Source organism: Bacillus rossius, assembly GCF_032445375.1.
Source record: "Bacillus rossius redtenbacheri isolate Brsri chromosome 4 unlocalized genomic scaffold, Brsri_v3 Brsri_v3_scf4_1, whole genome shotgun sequence".
Lineage (NCBI taxonomy): Eukaryota > Metazoa > Arthropoda > Insecta > Phasmatodea > Bacillidae > Bacillus > Bacillus rossius.
This window is the reverse complement of record NW_026962010.1, coordinates 8,060,634-8,078,798: the sequence shown is the minus strand read 5'-3', so window position 1 is coordinate 8,078,798 and position 18,165 is coordinate 8,060,634. Positions and strand designations below refer to the sequence as shown.

The 18,165-nt window shown below is 40.0% G+C and overlaps 1 protein-coding gene across 1 annotated transcript in view; it reads right to left on the bottom strand.

Moving 5' to 3' along the window:
- Positions 1-696: 696 nt before the first annotated feature.
- LOC134541543 (fibroblast growth factor 9-like) overlaps positions 697-18,165 on the bottom strand; it is a 373,094-nt gene continuing 355,625 nt past the window's right edge. The window contains exons 2-3 of the mRNA XM_063385057.1: positions 14,113-14,216; positions 697-4,409 (exon numbers count right to left, since the gene is read on the bottom strand). Coding sequence (XP_063241127.1) covers positions 3,813-4,409; positions 14,113-14,216 — 701 coding nt within the window. The 3' untranslated portion in view covers positions 697-3,812. The remainder of the gene's footprint in view (positions 4,410-14,112; positions 14,217-18,165) is intronic.

The following is an 18,165-nucleotide window of genomic DNA, read 5'->3' as shown; positions in this document are numbered from 1 at the left end:
AAGCGTTTAAGACTATTTACTATCAGTTGCTGAAGAAGTGATCATTTTATAATTTTCTACTACAAGAGCATAAATTATTTATAACGCAAAACATTATATAGTCACATATATTTTGCTCCCAAATGGAAGAAGAAAAAAAAGTTAATTTCCAAGAAAATTAGTACCTAACTACATTATCTATTTACCTGCATTAAAGAAAGAACAAATAATATTTTATTTGGCATATTTATTTAATTTAAGCAGATTTTTAACTGCCTGTAGTAAACATTAATAATGTAATAGTTTTAGTTAAAATTGATATAATTTTTGTTGAGTAGCCTACTCATATTTTCATTTCATCAAGTAAAACGTGTACCTAAACCAATCATATTCCAATTATACTTTATATTATAGATTTACTAAATAAAATGCACAAAAGCAAAACTTAACACACACGCTGTGCGTAATGAATGAATGGTTCCTTAACAAAAACAGACATAGAATTTTTTTTATATTTTATATACAATTTTATAAAAGTTTTAAATCAAGTATTCAAAAATAATTTTACAGGTTTCTAACAAAATAGTGATAAAATTTACATTATTGTTTTGTATAGAACTTAACATTTCGAAAGTTTACGATTAGTTTCTCTAATGTTTTATGAGAACGACTTTTATTTCAAATATGGTAGGTCAAAATAAATAAATAACCACTAGATAATTGTTGTAAACTTCATATTTTATTTGTATTTTATTTTTTCATTTTTTCTTTTACTACTAAAATTTTCCATAAAAAATATTTCTACTGGTATCTAAATGCAACTAAAAAATGTCATCTCTTAAACTATACATTACATTGGCTCTAGCTATGGTGGCCATGAAGGACCTTACAACACTGCCTTCTCGCCACTAATACTATGATTTCCTCCATCTAGGCCTAAGTTTAACACAACTTCATTCGCAAATACATTCAGACATATATTGCTTACAAAATCTTTATGATAACACTGTACAAACATTTTACAAAACAAATCAATACCTTCATACAATATATTTAAAATTAAGACATGAATACATATTCACTTTATCAGTGCGAGAATTTATGTTAATCCTCTTGGTATATCGCCAAGGCAGTGTTTGGGACCAGACTAGTACAAGTTTATTGTATTTTTAAACGATCTATACGACTGAAGTATACTTATCACGCTAGACTTCATGTATAATCACGAATAAATTAACAAAGTTACTATCAATATACATCCAACTGAACAAGATAAAATATCCTAAGCATAAACGTAATTTTTAAGACTTCCAAAAACACGCGAGGAAGGTTTTTGTAATTTTACTAATCAAACTAACCTTAATACTGATACATTTTTTCGCCAGTAGATACACAATTACCAATAAGAAATTTTTTTATACACAAGATTTGTTTGACAGCATGAGAAATAAAGTTTACCGGAGTACGGGAATTTAACCGTCAGTATGTACATTGTGGCAGCACGTGTTGTCTCTTCTGGCAAGAAGCCTTCCAGCAGGCGAGGGTAGTCGAACACTTTCCGTTAAATGTTTGAACATCAGTCTTTGAATTCTAAGCGAACAGACGGGAACTCATGCTATAATGTAATGTCATTAGGTAATATTTGCTTTCATCAGTCTTCTTTGTTATATTTATGTAGAAGTAAAAATGTCGGTAAATGAAAAATATTCCAAAAATAAAATGCACACTATTTTATTGTTTCAGCTTTTCAAATACACTATTAAGCTTTACCATGAAGTTCTCGAAATAATGAAACCGCATGCCATTGCTTTGAAATCTTTATTGGAAAATAAATAAAATCGCAAAAAAATAAGAATTCTTACATTTATTCTTATTAAATTACTTTATAAGATGTATAGTGCATGCGTGATGTACACATTAACTTGCTAATAAGGGGAGAGCAAAATACCAAATTCACTCAAAACGCAGGTAAGATCGAGCATTAAATTGCTGTGTAAATTATAGCGTAAACTGTCAATATGCCAGTTATACGCGTTTATAATTAGTGTTTTCAGGAGACCTGGAACTATTTTGCTCAGGAAGAAAGACACTATAGTCTGGATATCAGTATAGTTGACTGTAGTAAGCGACAGAACAGTCTGACGGCAAGTTCAGAAAGGTTAATATCACGGTACTGTTCTTGGTATGCATCACGAGTTATGTGCGGTCTGCTTGCATGTGTCAGGTGCCACTGTCTGAAGTGCAGGTGTTCTTGCGACACTTAATACACAATTTTGCACTGAAACACATTTCTCGTTACAAAGACTCCTGACACCAACGTCCACAAATAAATAAATTCAAAGTGAGTGAAATTTAATTTTAGGTTTAATAAAATAAAAAGCTGCCTTCATGTTATTTGACTTGCCCGATAAAGTGATCAATTTTAGTAAGAGTGAGTAGATTTATTGAATTAATATCTTCCCTAAACAAACCATTCATATTGTGTCGCTTGAAAACACAACGAAATAAAAATTTGCCAAATAAATAAAATTGGTAATACCAGAACGAAATCAAATTTATTTACTGACTGACTTAAATTTCTAAACACCAAGAATAATCCACGTTTATTGCAAGAAAAAAAAATATTAAAAAATCTTATTCGGGCAGTGTAATAATAAAATCCATTTTGTGACTATTATAAAACAATAGATTTTTTAGAATAATGTTCTATCCTAAGGTTTATATACCATTAATTTTAGTAACACGTGCAAAATTATTTTCGGCATTCAGCAAAACATTTTATTGTGAAACAATACTCCGACAGACAAAATGTTTTCAATTAAATATTCAGTGTCTTGTTTAAACTTAACTGTAACTCAAGGCCTCAATGACTCAACAAGTTCGCAGGACAATCACATTCATATTTGACGTACACATACAGTAAAACAACTTTGTATAAAATTTACAGTGCTTCATAGTTATATGTACAGAAAAATTTGAAATAATAATTTATACTAACAGATCATTTTAGAATAATTTGCATTCAGTTTTGAGACATAATATATGTTTTTTTTAATAACAAATGAATATTTTTTTCCAATGCAAACCGAAGAAAGATGTCAGATTATAAATTACAAAGAAATATATTTAGTATCCAATTGGAAACAAAATATTGGACATCTATTTTTTATTTACTAAGGGTAGAAAATACAAGGACTATTTAAATTGTAGCATTCTATTTCGCAAAAAAGTAAAAAAAAAATAATTAGATTTAATAACACACAAAAATAAAACAAAATTGTGAGCATATTGTTAAGATGCAAGATAATATCCGCAAAGTTATGACGCAATACCAATTAAAATCGTTTTACTCTATTGGTTGCATTTTGTTAACGAAAGGCAAAATTATTTCATGACAAATGAAGAACATTCCATACTACCCAATCTGCTTGAAACTTGGTTAAATAAAAAAAAAAAAAAAGCTTCTTTGACGGACGAAAGCAATGTATTGTAACCAAACAAAAAATTAGTATTACGGGAAAAATAAACATCCGTACTTAAAGAGTTGAAAAATGTAATTAATCGTAACTCCGGTTAAAATTTTAGAGTTTATTTAAAATCAAAACGAGTCGCAATTTCAAAATAGCAGTCTTTTTTTCTCCACAGTGAAAAAAAAAAATAAATATTCGTACAGACTTAATATGTGTGTTTATATAACAAACACACCACACATTGACACCATGGTTTCGTGGTTTGTGATTAATGTTTCGGGCTCATATTTCTTCGTTTCGCGGGACAAAAATTCAAGCTCAAAATAAATATGCGTACTCTAAACTACTGCGCATGCTCGCCGCTCACGGGGGCGGCGGGGGCGGCGACGAGCCGCGCTCCGCCTGCTCCAGCTTGCCGCCGCCGTTGTTGGCCTGCTTGGGTCTCCGGAGGCGGCGGCGCCGGTTGCTGGCCCTCGCCTTCTTCTTGCTCTTGCGCCTGCCGCGCGCCTCCTGCCGCCGCCGCACGCACTCCTCCTGGTCCGCGGAGGCGGCGCAGCGGCGGCGGCACTGCTCGCCCGCCGCCTCGCCCGCCCGGCACCACCGCCTCTTCTTCTTGCGCTTCTTGCGGCGGCGGCAGCGCGTCTGGTCGCGCGCGTCGTGGGGCGGCGCGGGCGGCGGCGGGCAGGGCTGGTGGTGGCGCGCGGGGTGCCGCCCCCGCAGCAGCGCCGCCTCCAGCTGCTGCACGCGCGGCGCCGGCACGGGCTGAGTCAGCACGCGCGTGTAGGCGGACAGCTTGCCGAGGGTCGCACCTCGCCGCACCTGCACCTTGCGAGGTTGGCCGCGCCTGTTGAGCGCCAGGTAGAGCGTGCGGCGCTGGTTGGAGTAGCGCGCCGAGGAGTAGGTGTTGTAGTGGTGCTGCTCGATCATCTCGTTGAACACGCAGTCGGCCGTGAACAGGCTCTGCGACAAGGCACAAGCATCTGTTACAAGTAGCAGTCGGCCGTGAACAGGCTCTGCAACAAGGCACAAGCATCTGTTACAAGTAGCAGTCGGCCGTGAACAGGCTCTGCGACAAGGCACAAGCATCTGTTACAAGTAGCAGTCAGCCGTGAACAGGCTCTGCAACACGGCACAAGCATCTGTTACAAGTAGCAGTCGGCCGTGAACAGGCTCTGCAACACGGCACAAGCATCTGTTACAAGTAGCAGTCGGCCGTGAACAGGCTCTGCAACACGGCACAAGCATCTGTTACAAGTAGCAGTCGGCCGTGAACAGGCTCTGCAACAAGGCACAAGCATCTGTTACAAGTAGCAGTCGGCCGTGAACAGGCTCTGCGACAAGGCACAAGCATCTGTTACAAGTAGCAGTCGGCCGTGAACAGGCTCTGCAACACGGCACAAGCATCTGTTACAAGTAGCAGTCGGCCGTGAACAGGCTCTGCAACAAGGCACAAGCATCTGTTACAAGTAGCAGTCGGCCGTGAACAGGCTCTGCGACAAGGCACAAGCATCTGTTACAAGTAGCAGTCGACCGTGAACAGGCTCTGCGACAAGGCACAAGCATCTGTTACAAGTAGCAGTCGGCCGTGAACAGGCTCTGCGACAAGGCACAAGCATCTGTTACAAGTAGCAGTCGGCCGTGAACAGGCTCTGCGACAAGGCACAAGAATCTGTTACAAGTAGCAGTCGGCCGTGAACAGGCTCTGCAACAAGGCACAAGCATCTGTTACAAGTAGCAGTCGGCCGTGAACAGGCTCTGCGACAAGGCACAAGAATCTGTTACAAGTAGCAGTCGGCCGTGAACAGGCTCTGCAACAAGGCACAAGCATCTGTTACAAGTAGCAGTCGGCCGTGAACAGGCTCTGCGACAAGGCACAAGAATCTGTTACAAGTAGCAGTCGGCCGTGAACAGGCTCTGCGACAAGGCACAAGCATCTGTTACAAGTAGCAGTCGGCCGTGAACAGGCTCTGCGACAAGGCACAAGAATCTGTTACAAGTAGCAGTCAGCCGTGAACAGGCTCTGCAACAAGGCACAAGCATCTGTTACAAGTAGCAGTCGGCCGTGAACAGGCTCTGCAACAAGGCACAAGCATCTGTTACAAGTAGCAGTCGGCCGTGAACAGGCTCTGCGACAAGGCACAAGCATCTGTTACAAGTAGCAGTCGGCCGTGAACAGGCTCTGCAACAAGGCACAAGCATCTATTCCAAGTAGCAGTCGGCCGTGAACAGGCTCTGCAACAAGGCACAAGCATCTATTCCAAGTAGCAGTCGGCCTTGAACAGGCTCTGCAACAAGGCACAAACATCTATTCCAAGTAGCAGTCGGCCTTGAACAGGCTCTGCAACAAGGCACAAACATCTATTCCAAGTAGCAGTCGGCCATGAACATGCTCTGCAACAAAATACCAACACGAAACCCTTCGATCATCTCGTTGAAGGTGCAGTCGGCTGTGAAGAGGCTCTGATAACTGCAATTATCTCGTTGAAGACAAAGATAGTTGTTAAGTGGCTCTGCAAAACCAGAATCCTAATTTTTTTTAAATACCAATTTTCCGGATTTTGGTTCGCAAAAAGATACAAGAACAAAACCCTGCAATTATCCCGTTGAATGTGCATTTTCCCTTAAAGTTCTTTGCAACCTAGGATGAGACAGAAAATTGGCATAATTTTGTTAATTAGACATTCGGCTGTGAATAGGCTATGCAACGAGTTACTGGTCGATATCCTGTAATCATCTCGTTGAAAACACATTCGTCCATGAAGAGGCTCTTCAACAAGAGACCAGACAGTGTACAGGAATAATCTCGCTAAAAAGGTGATTTGACTGTGATGTGACACTGCAACAATGTACCAGGAAAAAAAACCTGCAATCATAATTTTGAAGACACAGTCGGACACGAAGACACTGAGCTACAAAAGGACCAGACCGAAACCTGGTATCATATCGTTTACGACCTTTTCCATTGTACAGAGGCTCAGATGCAAAAGACCAGCCAGAATTTACAATCATCAAGTGGAAAACACAGTAGGCTCTGCAACATAGGAATGGCGTTAACCCTGGCATCATCTTGTTGAAGATGCAGTCGGTTTTGAAGTGGCTCTGCAACAAGGGACCAGTGCAAACCCCGCAAATATCACATTGAAGATGCAGTCGGACGTAATGCGGTTCTGAATTAAGGAACCAGTGCGATAACTGCGATAACCTCTTTAAAGAAGCAGTCAGCCATGAAGAGGTTCTGCAACAAGGGACCAGCGAGAAGCCTTGTGTCATCTTTCTGAAGAAGCAGTAGACCCTAAAGAGATTCTGAAACAAGGGACCAGCACAAATGCTGAAATGATATCGTTGAAGATGCAGAAATACATGATGAGGCTCTACATCAATGGACCAAAGCAAATTATTGCAATGATCTCTTTGAAGATGCAAATGTTATGAAGAGGCACTGCAACAAGGGACACGCCGGAACTCTGCAATGTAATCATACATGAAGCGACCCAGCAAAAAAAGATAGCGTAAAACCGGCAATCATCTCGTGAAGAGGATCAGGAACTAGAAACCAGTGCGATGCAAGCAATACTATCGTTGACGAGAGAAGTCAGCTACAAGAGTCTCTGCAACAATAGACAAACTAGAATGCTGCAATCTACCAACTAAATACACAGAACTGCAGCATGGGATCAGTGCGTAATCTGCAATCATCATTTTGACGAAGCAGTTGGCCGTTAAGCATTTCTTAAACCAGGGACAGAAGCGAACCATTCAATCATTTTGTTTGAAAGGCAGTCTGCCATTAAGAGGCTCTGAAAGAAGGAAACAGCGTAAATTTTTTTAATCATTTTGATAACGATGCAGTCGGCTATGAAGCAGCTTTGCAGCCAGGGACAAGTATGATTACTGAAAATGCTTCGCTCCCCGACCAGGCTTAGTGGCTGGGACGCCGTCTGGTGACTCAGACTAGGTCAGTCTTTGTAATTGTATTTTAAAATATCAAGATAAAATATCATGACTTCTGATTTAAATCAATGTCCTTACAAAATATTTGATTATTATATCACTTCAACAATAACAACAATATGAAGGAAACACCCAGCTAATATTTTTTTAATATCATTTAAAAAAACAAGTGCACAACATGGACCGAAGTATATTATAGCGCCAGTTGACGAGTACTTGGACCAAGCTAAGTTATCAACTAAATCATTTTCTTCGCTAAAATGGCAAGTCACTTATGTCAAGGATTTGCTAATTTAATCCAAACTACCCATTAGGGCCTGAAACTTCAAAACTTATAAGAGTAAAAAATAATCCTGCATTGTTTATTGAATCAATTACAATGGAATTATATTATTTCATTTAGGAAAAGTTGCCATTGTCAAAAACCCTAATTAAATCTTGTTAACTTAATTTAAAAGTCAATAAGCATCCAAACAGCTAAAAATTAAATGTTTAAAATAATCCGTCAACACAAAGAACCCAGGACAAAGTGAGTGCAGGTGTATGTGGTAGTAGGTGCGTGCAGATGTTAGGAAGTACATGTAGGTTTCTTTGTAACAGGTGAGTGCAGATGTGCTGATTTGCAAGCGCTTTTTGGTATGTTTGTTGGCAGTGTATATGTTTGTCTTGATAAGTTCTTACAGGTTCAGATATTGAACATTTAATGCAAGTGAAGGAGTAGGCAAAGGCGTGTAGGTAAATTCTTGGCAGGTGCGTGACATTGTTGAGTTTATCAGGTTTTATGAGACTTTCGGAACATTTTTATATAGTTTTTCATTTCATGGTCCAAATATATAATATATATATATACTTATATTAATTACAATTTTGTGGACACGATAACTGTCGCATTTTTCCACAAATAACTTCAAACTGGTACATAAAATCTAGTAGTGGAAAATCTCGGTCGAGTTCGTTAATGGACAATATCCAATCAAATGGGTACAAATGGGGAAGGTTTTTTAAAAACAGAAAAAAATCGTTGGAACTCCCATAATATGGAAAATATCACATTCGTTTAGAAGTATTATATCTCTTAGGAGTAATGCCAAAATATTTTGTCTTAATAAGTTCTTGACACTACCAAACATAACTACAAGGGGTTAAAAAAACAAGGGTTGGAGGACAAAAAAAAATTATAACTCCATTCGTAGGCACAACATAAAAATTCGTACAAATTTTGTATTACTCTTATAATTTTTATCTAAAACTTTTGTCTGAAACAGTTTTGATAATACGAAACATTGTTGCAGGGAGTTGAATAAATAAAGGGGTAGAATTAAAAAAAAATCATAATTGACGTACCAATTAAACTGTTAAATATATTCTGTTTTATTATAAAACCTTAAATTACTATCTATGTACAACTTTCGTCTGAAATAATTGTTTTTATGACCAACCATTACTAGAATAAATAAGGATTGGAGGCTAAAACTAAATCATAACTCACTTAATAGGCACAACATCGAAATCGTTCGGAATATTTTGTAATCTTATAATTTGTATCCAAAACTTTTGTCTCGAAAATCTTTTAATAATACAAACTAGTACTGAAAGGCGTGGAAATAATATCATTACTTTTTTTAAAATAGATATACTATCAAATCCATTATAATCTACATGTATATATATGTATGTATGTGTGTATATATATATACATACAAACACACACAATATAGGATGCTGGTATGTATGACGTTTATAATTCCGACACCGTTTGACCGATCGCCATGAAAGTTGGCATATCGAACTGTTTTTGCACGCTTTATATTAGCTTCACCTGTATGTTTGTTTGTATGTTTGTTTGTATGTATGTATGTTTGTAACCGACTCCTTTGGGTGTGATTTTGACCCACTTTAAACAGCCAGATTTCATTGAAACTTTGTAGATTTATCGAGGACCGATGACAATACACTAATTTGATAAGATTATTCCATTAATCAATTTGCAAAATAAGATTTCTGTCTATTTATATAATTAGTAAAATGAAACAGACATATATGTAAAGAAAACCATTTCGCTCATGTGCGAACTCTTTTCTTTCAATTTGTCTTGGCGCGATATAAACAAAGTCTACTAAATATTGTGACATTTAATTAAATGAAAATTGAGAGTGGGTTATGATTATTGTGAACAATTAACTTTCTTGAAGAGAATATTATCTATATTTGTAAAAATATGAAGAAAAAACTGAAATAAGGGCTTTAAATGTTGTTTCTTTCGTTAAATAGAGAAACAAAATTACGCCTCTGTTTCATTTTTACCAATTAACCAAGAGTGAAACATTGTTATAAAACAACATTTTATGCAAATATTTCACGAAACATGGAACAATTGAGGTTTGATTTTGCTGTGAAACCAACAGCAGATGGGAATTCAAACACCATATGCATAACCTCAATAGCTACACCTGATGGGCAGATTTTTGAAATTCCACTCGAACACCAACCAGCAAATCTACACTAAGCAGTTACAAATACTCCAAACTATGCCAATGTCAGTAAATCATTAAATAAAGACATCAAACACGGAAAATATGGTGAAGTTTGACAGATGATATATCAAAAAACATATTTGGATAGAGAGCAAAACTTACAGTTTAAGGATTTTTACCTGGAAGAAATTGAGGAAAAAAAAAACAATTTTATAAATAAACCAAACTAAAAAATAGAAAATAAATTTTAATAAATTTGAATTAAGAATAGTGTAATTTTTTTATAAATATAAATTAATAATAGTGTAAATAAGAAAATTATGTATTTTTTTTTTAAAAAAAAGCGTGGGGTGCTGCTTTTTAAGATATTATCGAAATGATAAACCTTCTACTCATATCTGTCAATAAAATATTTATAACTATTGACACCATGCACCCCACGCTTTTTTTAAAAAAATACATTATTTTCTTATCTAAACTATTATTAATTTATATTTATAAAAAAATTCTTAATTCAAATTTATTAAAATTTATTTTCTATTTTTTAGTTTGGTTTTCTATATAAAGCGTGTTTTTAGTTTTTGAAACTATTATTTATTTTTTGTGGAGGTTTTTATGCTAATTTTTTTTGTACCTCGCCGCTAAATGTCGCTGCAGCGCATCAACTTCTATTCAGTTCAACCGATAGCCATGGGTAAACAGATAATCATATGTCATAGACATACAAACAGTAATTGCGTGTCATTTCTCTATGTCCACCACACCTCCCTATAGCGCTATCCATTTTGCTTTAACTCGCGGACAATATATCACCCTGTGTTCAGGTCGGGCAACGCTAGTTTGTTGTAAAAAGTATAAACTTTATCTAAAACTTTGGCTGAAATACGTTTTGATGAAACGAACTATTACCTTAAAAACAGGGGCTGAAATTTAAAAACAATTCTTTCTTAGTATCAAATTCGTCGGAATTTATTAATAACCATTTTAATGTTATCTAAAACAGTAAAATGTTCATACGATCACATATTATCGCCAGGGATGCAAAATAGCGTTTTAAAAAATGTATAACTAACTTAAAAGACATAATATGAAATTTGTTAAGATAGTCAATGCTGGATGCATTAAGTTAAAAACATTCAAAATAATTTCGCTGCATGGAATATGAGAAAATGTTACATCGATATTTTTATGAATATTGACGAACAAAAAGGATGCTATGTAGGCTGCATTAAGTTCTTAAAAGTTTCCAACAGTTTATAAAAATTTCCCAAATATTTCCAGAGGAAAAAAAGGTACTTCGAAATCTACCTACGCCTGTAAGCTGTGCCAAGAAGAATTTTTTAATGTGTGTTTGTTGATAGGTGCGTGTACGAGTAAACTGTTGTAGTTGCTATTCGCTGCCCACAACTTGTTTTTATATTCATAGTTTGGACTTTTTTTTACCACTGAATGACCCCTGAATGGTTCTACTCCCTTCGAACACCCATGTACTGCGGGTGGCCAATCCTCCAATCAAGTTATCGCGGCTGGTTTCGCGCGTCTCGGCTGAAGCAGTGGAGTGGTGACCACGCACGTGACTAACACCCCTCATATCTTCTATCTGTAAGTAGAAGTAACTCGGATCTTCTGGGCAACTCGAGGAAGAAGGTGAAGCGCGCCCGAGGAGTATGTATACCCCGATGTGAGCACACGGCACAAAGGTCGGCGGTCGTCTCTCCTGCAGGCTGCTGGTCGGGAGTGCCCTGAGGCCTGGCAGTGCGCGTGGCGGATACACTCCCAGCATCTACTGGAGGGACTGTGAACAACCACTGGCCGGCCCGGTGGAGTCGGGGTGAAAGGTAGCCTGGATGCAGTTCCCTCGGCGAAGGCACCGCAGGGGAGCTCGATGTGCCCTGGAGGCGAGGTGTAGACGAACTGCGGGCTGGAACTGGCGGAGTTGTGGACTACTGCGCGCGCAACGGAACTGAACAGCATCGGAACTCTGAAGGAAGAGACGGCGGTGCCTTCAAGTTGGAGCCAGCGGTAGCCCTGGGCGGCGCGACCGAAAAACCGTCCTGGGGATTTTGGAGGACATGAGGGTCAGAAACGGCAAGGTACTTCATTCGCCCGGGAGACATACCGCCGCCCTGGCTTTAAAGATACACTGCTGTCGACTTGAAGAAGGAAGATGAAGACAGAGCAACGCCAGGCTGCCTGGACCCCGTGCGCCCGCAGTTCGAGCCGGTTCACTGGCGCGTCTGCCCACCGTCGAGCCAGGCCTAGCTGCCGGCGAATCAGTGGGTTTAGCCGCTTGCAGGGCTTGCCTTGCCGCATTCTGCCGCTGTAAATATTGATATAATCGAGGCCTAGCAACGGCTCGGCGCTAGGGAAAAGGAATATTCACAGCAGCCCATATATTTTTCACAGGTGGCTGCCTGGACAGCTGGGCTGGGCTACGAGTGAAGTCGCCCACCCCTGGGGGCGCTAGCGCCCCTGGTAAATACAACCCAGGTGTGCCCAACAAAATAATGCGGGCCGCAAGGCTCAAGCGCCCAACCCCTGCATGGTTGAATCTTTCTGCCTCGCCCAATTCATCTTACCTGGACCTTTTTCCTTCTTGTCCAGTAGTTTTCTTGCTTTCTTTAATGCATGATTAATTGATCCCCGCATGACCCGGCCCAGGGGTTTCCCTGTGTCTATGCAGGTTTTACCTGGGTCACTTTAGTTAGCTTACAGGCTAGGCAACCAAAGGGGCGCCAGCCATGGCTGTAATTGCAGTCAGACTGGCCAATAATCCCCAATAAGCACACGATGCACACGCCCTTGTACTTGCATGGTTAAAGCCCAGCATGGTAGAGTGTATGGGCCTAGGCCTGAGACACACTTAGGTCCTACCCTAACAGGGACCTCTCCCCCCCCACACACATTTAGATCAACTTAGGCTAGGAAAATAAATCAGAGCACGAAGCACAGCTCCACTTCCAGGAGCGCCACTATGCCCGAGCATGCGTGGAACACTGAGAGTGTACTTGGTCTCTGGGACTGGTAAGCCCAACTCACATGTTACTTGGGAAGTCAGACTCAGCCCAGTCGTCGAGGAGGGGCCCGGAGTGCAGTGCTGCGGAGAGCGACTTAGCGTCAACTCGTAGACCGAGTTGGGGACTCGTCGGGCGAGTTTCATGAGAAAAGTCGCTCTATTGTTTTGGGACCTGTGAAAGGTGGACATTCGCACCAGAGATCTGATGTGTAACTTTTAGCTCGCTGAGCGAGTACGAGACGGCGAGCAGAAACTCTGAAGGAAATACTCGTGGTTTATGTGTGCGACTGTGGTGGTTGGTTTGTGGCTGGCATGTCATGGTAGTGTAACGATATACCCGACCTTGACTTTCTCTCCGGCAGTGACTTCTAGCCCCGAGGCAACTATTATTGACTTTGTGTACGAGTGTTGGGGGTGTTTTCAAGCCCCCTGGTTCGAGTGTCGCAGGGGTGGACAGGCTGGACGTGGACGAAGAGGGCTGTGGCCTGTTCTTCGCAGTCGTCGGGGCAACTCGTTGTTCCTGCTCGGAAGCGCGCCACTGCAGTCCGGCTCGAGCGCTGTTGGGGGGAGACTAGCAGTGCGCTGGTCGGCGGGCGAGCTGGTGGAAGAGACGACTCGTCGAGCGAGCCCGGGACAGGACGCCCTACGAACTGCAAGGCGAGTGTCCGGCCAGTCTTCACTCACAGACTCGAGGGGGTTCATGTAAAGTGGTTAGAGGTTTTGTGGGAAAATATTGAAGTTTGAGGCGTCGTACACGCAATTGAAATAATGGAAGATAATTGTGATATTTATCGTAGTCATTTTAGCATTTGTATGTCTCGGATATTGTATGCTTAAAATATTACTCTCTTTGCTTAATTTCTTTAAAAGTATGCGAGTTTTTTTATTCCTTTCCGTCTTGCTTTTGTAAATATTTGAGGCCATAGTTATTGTGTACACATATTATTTCACTTTGACGAAACGTTGGCAGGTGCTCGAAGGGGTAGCTATTGAAACTTGAGTGACCATCTGTTTTTGAGAGTGTAGGCAGATATAAGAATGAGGATGTTAGCACGAGCGTGTAAGGTGTGGACAGGTGCATGTGAAGTGTTTGCAATATATGGTATTGGAAGGTTCTTACAGACGTAGTTGTTTTCAAATTTTGGGGGTGCAGGTGTAGACATGTGTCACGTGCATGCAGTTGTAGATTGCCTGTGTGTATTAGAGGTGAACAGTTACTCACCGAGCCATACAGCAGCCCGCAGCTGTCCATGCAGAGAAAGAGGCAAGTAGCGACGCTCTGTATCTTGAGCTGGCCCGTATGCACCGAGGATCGTTGCAGGATCGCTGCAACAACCAGTAAACACATTTCCGTCAGCTGGCTCGCCTGCAGTGCTCTGCATCCCAGCATCCCGACATCCCGAAATCCCAGCATCCCAGCATCCCGACATCCCAGCATCCCAGCAACCCATCATACCGACATCCCGACATCCCAGCAACCCATCATACCGACATCCCAGCATCCCAGCATACCGACATCCCAGCATCCCAGCATACCGACATCCCAGCATCCCATCATACCGACATCCCAGCAACCCATCATACCGACATCCCAGCAACCCATCATACCGACATCCCAGCATCCCGACATCCCAGCAACCCATCATACCGACATCCCAGCAACCCATCACACCGACATACCAGCAACCCATCATACCGACATCCCAGCATCCCGACATCCCAGCAACCCATCATACCAACATCCCAGCATCCCATCATACATACATCCCAGCATCCCATCATACCGACATCCCAGCAACCCATCACACCGACATACCAGCAACCCATCATACCGACATCCCAGCATCCCGACATCCCAGCAACCCATCATACCAACATCCCAGCATTCCATCATACATACATCCCAGCATCCCATCGTACCGACATCCCGACATCCCAGCTGTGCATGCATAGTGTTTTAAGTCATGCCTACATTAAAGTTAACCAACAACCAACACTCAAAACTCTGTATCCCTCATAAGCCACACATCATGCTAACATTTGCATACTTCACCACAATCATTAACATGAAATCTGTCTGCATTTCGTGCTACCGTGGCACTAGGGTGACAAATATCAACAACCAAGTGAACCACCAAAGGGCAGAATACTTAATGCATTAAATTTCTATTTTTACGTCCTTGTGAAAGCGGATGGAATGGGATTACTCTATATTGTGTCTAACCAATACTGATGATGTCAACAAGATGGCATTCATTACGTCATTATCACTTCTTCATTTTTGCGGTACATGACCGGGAATATTGATGTTTTGGGCGGGGAATCAAATAAATTACGTGTTTTAGTGTTTAAGTTACGGCGGTATCAATAAATTTAATGGAGTGGTAGACAGATTTAGAAAACGTCACGATACTGAAAAAAAAAATGTAAATTTTGAGAAATTAAATACCGGTATCCAAAATAAACTATGCCGTTTGGAATTGTAGTCTTCTTTACAATACAGAAAAAAATTTATCACGAAAGTTTAAAAGTTTTAGAAATAAAATACCGCTATCGCAAAATACACTAGACCAGGCGGGACTGCGTCTACGTTACGATACCTAATAAAATAATACAAAAATACTGCGTTTACATTTCTCTACCCAAAACATTCCAATTGCCCCCGCTCATTCCGTAAGAACGTTGATTCAGTAATGTCGTAACCGACCCCTATTACTCGATTTAGGACACTACTCCGCGAGGAGTACATCACACGATACCAATCGAATTCCACCCTATAACTAGACAACATTAACCTATTTAAAATGTAGCTGACCTATGAAAATAACCTTTCACTTGGTTTGCATTACCGGAACGAGTAAAAACCATACCTACGGAATTATTTCTTTCACCTAACAAAGGCAATTAAATGTTTCAGCTAACCTAGTCAATTAGATTTCTCAAATAACACAGTTATTATAATGTTCCTACCAACAAAATAAACATAATAAATTAGATTTTGTCACAGTGTGCTTCTCTTACATGTCTCGTTAGACCTATCATTTGGCTTAGGTTAATATAATATTCAAAAACTTTTGCACCTCTTTGTACTGAGTTAGTTCCCCTTACTTCTTCCTCCACTGAAAAGTAATTTTTGTGTGTGTTGTGTTACATAGGGTGCGTTAGGACATTTTACCTCTTAAGTATGTTTCATGGGTTATGTTACCATCAACCGGACATGGTGGGTTTGATGGTGACGGGGGTAAGGGGGAAGAGGGAAAGGAAGTGTGTGCCATTGTGGTCCTGATTCGTGGCCTAAACTCAAATTTTAACTGTGATATTTTAGTGTGTTTTTATATAATGCCAAACTTGGTCAACATTTTTTCATTGTTGTACTTAAATGTAACAACATAACTTTATTTACTATGAATGTTCTACCTGTTAGTACCAAGTGATATTTTGTGTTATTTTGTCTTAACAGTCTCAAGGAGATGTTTATGTTGTACCAGCTTATGTTTCTTCCATCTTGTAATTGTTTAATAACTTGGAGTTTGACTGAAACAATTTTTTTTAAGTTTACTTAAGACTCTGCTGACCACCAACAAAAAAAAATATGTAATTTAAATTTTTCAGTTGTAAATAATGTAACGGAACTAAATGTAGAAAAGTATATGTCGATACATGGTTCTTAAATTTAACTTTGTGTTGTAATGTCGTGTAGGCCTCTTGCCATTATGTAGAAGGCTAATATTATTATCTAGAAATCAATTTGTGTATCATCCAGTGATACAATTCTTGACAGCATTTATTAATTAGTAATCAAGCATATTGACCGATGAATAATTTAACTGTTAGTGTTAGGCATTGTTTTATAATAATTTTTGTTTACATCGAGAGGTCCAACACCCTGATTACACGGTACGGTACGTGAATGCCTCGCTGGGTTTCGGAGTTGAGTATTTTACTTGTTACGGGAAGATTTCACTTTCCGGTAACATTTGTGTTTTGCGCCTGATCTCCGAGCGGATAGGTCCCGCCACATACAGCGTACATTGCGTGGTCATTGCATGCACATTGAGCGTCCAGTGCATACATTGCGTGTTCAGTGCGTACTTTGCGTGGTCAATGTGTGTACAATGCGTGATAATTGCGTGTACACTGGGCGTGAACATTGTGTGCACATTCGTCTCCAGTGCGTACATTACGTGTTTGGTGCGTACATTGCGTGGTCATTGCATATACATTGCGTGGTCATTGCGTGTCAAGTGTGTACATTGCGTCTTCATTGCGTGTATATTGCGTGGTCATTGCGTGTACATTGCGCGTCTAGTGTGTACATTGTGTGGTCATTGCGTGTATATAAGCGTGCATAAGCGAGTCCTAGGCGACAGGTATTTCAGTTTGTTACTTGATGTAAGTTTTTGGACATACGCCATTGCTAAGAACTTTTTCTGTTGAAGAAAAACTAATAAATAAAATAAATAAAAATACCCAAAAAAGACAAAAACACACAAAATTAAGCAAACAATTGCTGTTGTCAACAAGGATATGAACACCACAAAATATTCCGAAACAGGAATATGGTCAACAAACAAAGAAAAACAAAGAAAAATGAACTAAGACAACGAAAAAAAAACCACAAATGATGAAAACACAAAAATATTGAACCCAAAATAATTCAGCACAACGGTTGAAACGAGACAAAAAACACGACAACACTGGTTTCAACTGTTGTGCTGAATAATTTTGGGTTCAATATTTTTGTGTTATCATTTGTGGTTTTTTTTTTCGTTCTCTTAGTTCATTTTTCTTTGTTTGTTGACCATATTCCTGTTTTTGAATATTTTGTGGTGTTCATATCCTTGTTGACAACAGCAATTGTTTGCTTAATTTTGTGTGTTTTTGTCTTTTTTGGGTATTTTTATTTATTTATTAGTTTTTCTTCAACAGAAAAAGTTCTTAGCAATGGCGTATGTCCAAAAACTTACATCAAGTCATGCACTCCCATTGCACAAATCTTTTAAAGATAACATTTCAGTTTGTTACTGACTCATCTGATACATAAGTACGATAGCCTTGTGTACTCGATGTCATCTCTACCATCTTTAACGACAGCCTCGATGGAAGTTGTACCATCCACGGAGACCTTGACGGTCGCGACGACAATGGCGACGCCCTTGGTGGATGGTTTACCACCAGCAGTGCAGAACCTGACAGCAGAGACGTCGATGGCAGCTGAGACCTTGACGACAACGGAGACCTCGATGGCTGCGATGGCGTCAACGAAGAACTCGAT